Source organism: Nesoenas mayeri (genome assembly GCF_963082525.1).
Source record: "Nesoenas mayeri genome assembly, chromosome: 4".
Classification (NCBI taxonomy): domain Eukaryota; kingdom Metazoa; phylum Chordata; class Aves; order Columbiformes; family Columbidae; genus Nesoenas; species Nesoenas mayeri.
The window spans coordinates 43,903,139-43,907,467 of record NC_137540.1 but is presented as its reverse complement, the minus strand read 5'-3'; the positions used below and the strand labels follow the sequence as shown (position 1 = coordinate 43,907,467).

Sequence of the window (4,329 nt, the reverse complement as noted above, 5' to 3'; positions counted from 1 at the left end):
CAGGTTCCAATACAAAATGTTGGAGGAATTTTCATACAAAATGAAACTGTGATGTAGTGGACAATTTTAAAATTAATGCATCCTCATCTCAACCAGATATGTTACTCAAAATTCATTCTGTTTCCCTAGGAAATATTTCATTGTCCATTACATCACAATAGCATATTTTTTTAAAAAAAAGTTGATTGAGAACAATTGAACTACATTATGATATTAAGTTTTAGACGTATTTCTTGATTTCATCATAAAGGACTAGTACAAAAGCTCCGCCCATGCCTCTCAACACATTCGACCAGGCACCTTTGAAGAACGCTTTGGATCCTTCATCTTTAGCTATCTTCTTCCAGCAATCAATTGTGCCCTTGTACATAATATCAGCTGTGGAGACAAGACATAAAAGGTCAGAATACTTGAGTTGCACAGCAAGTCTGTTTCAACTTTCATATATTTCAAACAATGAATAAGCAAACTACTTAATTTAAAATTTGCTATAATCAATTAATGGAAAACAGCTTTAATCTCCATATGGAAATCAAACCAAATCAGCTCTCAGCCTCTTAAGTGAACATGACAGAAATAACCAGCAATGAGTTTCCTAGTTTTTTTGTATGGGTTCCAATAAGGTCAGTAGTTTTTTTATAAGACAAAAAAAAAATACCCAGCATCTCCCACCATATCTCAATCAAGAGATGCTCTGTTGCCAGAACACCACAGGAGCACTTATTCTCACCTCCCTTTCGGCCAGACTGCATCATCATCCTACGTCGCACAGTATCAAAAGGATAAGAAACCAGCCCTGCTACTGCCGTGACAGTCTGGGCAATCATCCAGCTCACTACGATATGCACATTCTTTGGATCAGGCAACATACCTGCCATCAAGAACAAAGGAGCAGAGTCAGTACAGGAGGCAAAGGGTTGTGGAACAGACAGCTGTGGGAGAAACAATCACCCACCAACACCAGGAGTCAGTCTAGCCTAGTCAGTCTAGCCAGGCTGTTAACAGGTACTATGAATGAAACAAGTTTACAGGGCTGCTGGATTTTGGGACCTAAGCCCTCCTCAAGCTCTCTGACCAAAAGGTCTCTCCTGCAGAACCCTCCCAGGCTTGTGTCATGAGCTGCAATAAGTAACCTACCATACAAACCCACCTGTGCAAGCTTTCAGACAAAGAACTCAGAAAGTGTCTGAAAACACATTGGAAAACCAAGGCTTCTGCTGAGAGCAGCAAGCAGAGGGAGGCAGGAATGCATTTCAGAAACACTTGTGCGTATTCTAGTCTAGCATTAGCACCCTGAGCTGCTGCTAAGCGGAGCCCTGCTTGTCCTTGTATTGCTAAATGCCCTGCAGTGCCTTTACTGGGTGGATCTTCCCTTGCAGACACTTCTCCATACACTTCTTACCCTTGGCCGTGTCATAAACCCCAAAATAGGCTGCTCTGTAGATTATGATGCCCTGGACAGACACACTGAATCCTTGGTACAGGCCCTTCAGGCCATCAGACTTGAAGATCTTGACAATGCAGTCGCCCAGCCCAGTGAACTCTCTCTCACTGGCTCCTTTGCCCACATCAGCCGCCAGCCGGGTCCTGGCAAAATCCAGCGGGTAGACGAAGCAGAGGGAGGTGGCTCCCGCGGCACCCCCAGATGCCAGGTTCCCCGCGAAGTAGCGCCAGAACTGCTTGTGCCTGTCCACTCCTCCCAGGAAGATCTGCTTGTACTTGTCCTTGAAGGCAAAGTTGAGGGCCTGGGTGGGGAAGTACCGGATGACATTGGCCAAGTTGCCTCTCCAGAAGGAGATGATGCCTTGCTCCTTGGGGATGCGGACTATGCAGTCGATGATGCCCTTGTACTGCTTCTCGGCCGTGATCTGTTTGCTGGCATGCTGGACCTGTACGGGAGAGAAGGAGGAGGGGTGGGAGGGTAGAGAGAGGACACTGCAGGGGTGACCCCGCACGGCCGCCCGCTGAAGGGCAGGGACGGGACAGGTCCGCCCCGCCGCCTGGCCCGGCTCCCGCTCCCCCGAGGGACCCGGGCAGCTCCCGCGTAACCAGAGCCGGCCGAGCTCCTTCCCATATTTAGTCAGGCTGGCCGGCGCCCGCAGCGCCCGCACCCACCTGTGGCGCAGCCCCGCCGGGGTCCCGCCGCCGCCAGCGGGGCCGCCGCCGCCCCCCGACCCCCTCCGCCTCCTCACCTGCAGCAGCAACTTCACTCTCTCGATGGGGGCGACAGCCGTCTTGGAGATGGCGGCAGCGATCCCACCGGCCAAAAAATCCTTGAGGAAGCTGAGCGCTTGGTCACCCATGCTGCGAGCCGGTCCGACACCCCCTGCCCGGAGAGAGCCAACGAGCCGCGCACCACCCCACCCGGCCGCCCCCGCGCACCACCGGCCAAATGGCCCACGGTCCCCCGCCGCCGCTCTTATATCCCGCGGCTTCTCGCGATAGGCAGAGGTGTCCCCTCGGAGCACGGACATTGGCTGGGACCCCCCTGAGCCCGCCCCCGCCAGGGGGCGCGGGGCAGCGCCGCCATGTTCTCCTGGAGGGAGCGCGAGGGCCACTGGGTCGGGACGTTTAAAGGGCAAATTAAAGTTATCTGGTCGCTGCCGGGGAACGCTATGTCAGAGCATGTGCCTGCGGTATTAATAGCGCCCGGGAGGCACAGGAGGGGACGGAGGAAGCTGGCAGGAGTACCTCAGGCAGCATTAACTGTTTCGTGCAGGCCAGAGGCCGGCACCAGGCGCTGAAAGCTCACCCAGAGAGAGCGGGATGTGGCAGCCAGTCAGCTCGCTGACTGAAGCCAACCTGAAGAAGCAAGACTTTAAGTCGTTTAAGCAAGACTTTAAGACTTTTAAGTCTTGACTTTGTGTGCATGGATTGGCACCAGGAAGGGTGAGGGAGATGCAGATCCTGGGCAGGCACCCTGGTGTGGAGGTTGTGCCCTCCAGCAAAGGTCACAGGGGGTTTATGGTCAGCCTGGGAGGTGGCCCAGTGGGGCGATGTCATGAGCACTGATAACCAGTGATGAGCAAGACCTCTCTGAGTCAAGGACGAAGAGAGCTGCTTCATGTTGGATACGCTGTGTGAACTTGCAGGCATTGAGCTCTTTAAATACCCTGGCAAGCTCCAGGACCTGGCTTTGCTGAAGAGGAGACAACAATGTGCCTTCCTGCATTGTACCCGCATCTCAACGCTGCAAGGTCAGACCCTCGCAGGGGTTGCAGTCAGTCCCCTCTGGAGGAGGGAGGAGAAGGGACTCCAGGAAGCACATGCCAGGGCAGCCTTGTTGCTTGACTCACACCAGATGTGAAGGAAGAGTCAAGGCTGCAGCGAAGCTCTGCCTTCATTCACTGTCTGGTTCTCAGGGAAATGTTTGAGTCTCAAATGAAGATTACATGACTCCCTCACTAGTTTCCCTGTTTTTCATCTGTTCTTTCTGGCTGACTTCCCTAAGAAGGCAAGAGCTTATGATTTCACTGTTGGGTGTCTTTGTTGTGTGGAATAGTTATGTGAAAGCTAATGCAGCAAGCTGTAGATGCATAACTAAGAGTTTGCTTTAAAAAGGCATTAAGATGTGCCCCTAGGACAGTGTTATACTGAGGAATAAACAGGGTAATGGGGGCTGCTTTGATTTGGTAATAAGGTATCAATAATGGAAATAGGATTCATCTTAATGTAGGTGATAAAAGGCTGGCTGTTCCATGAAGAGACATTCTCTTCAGGACAGCAAATCTCACTGACGTGTTTGTTAGCACAAGTCAATGAGACCGTAAATTTGATCCCCCATCTCTCTTGCCGTTTGCTGCACATATGTCTGTTGGGGTAGAGGTCTTCTCTCATTAATCTCAGTTCTGGGAAGCAGACAACAGCTTTAACTTCTAAGAGCAGCCTTTGTACCTTGAGCATCCTGAACAGATGAAGTCTTTCCCCAGCTTCTAAGAAAGGGGAAGAGCATCCTCCTGAAAGAGACGTTTTCCCTCAGCAAGGACTGAAAGCAGGTGCAAGCAGGAAGCATAGGGAATCCCTAGAATTAGGCTGTGAGTTGAGAGGAGTATTGTTTAACGTATGTACCCTTGACCTTTCCTTTTTCTTCCTCATGCTTTACTCACTGCGTCTGGTGTCTCTTCACAGGAAAGAAAATATCCCTTTAACATCTCAGGGCTTCCACTGCTGATTGTGTACAGACCCGCAGGATGCTGGTGCTCACAGTTGCTGCCCCACTGCCCAGACTGATAGGGTCTTGTCAGTGTGTGCACTCTCGTGTCACCTGGTGCCCTGCTGACTGGTGTGTAGTGAGTGAGAGGCAGGAGAGTGGCAGTGGCGTGCTACCAG

General features: G+C 51.5%; 1 protein-coding gene across 1 annotated transcript; it reads right to left on the bottom strand.

The window, feature by feature from the left end:
• Nucleotides 1-220: 220 nt before the first annotated feature.
• Nucleotides 221-2,303, bottom strand: SLC25A4 (solute carrier family 25 member 4; the record flags this gene model as incomplete). Its single annotated transcript, XM_080344383.1, has 4 exons — nt 221-378; nt 731-871; nt 1,403-1,889; nt 2,193-2,303. The coding sequence occupies 4 exons, from the start codon at nt 2,301-2,303 to the stop codon at nt 221-223; spliced, it is 897 nt and encodes a 298-aa protein (XP_080200509.1).
• Nucleotides 2,304-4,329: the final 2,026 nt, after the last annotated feature.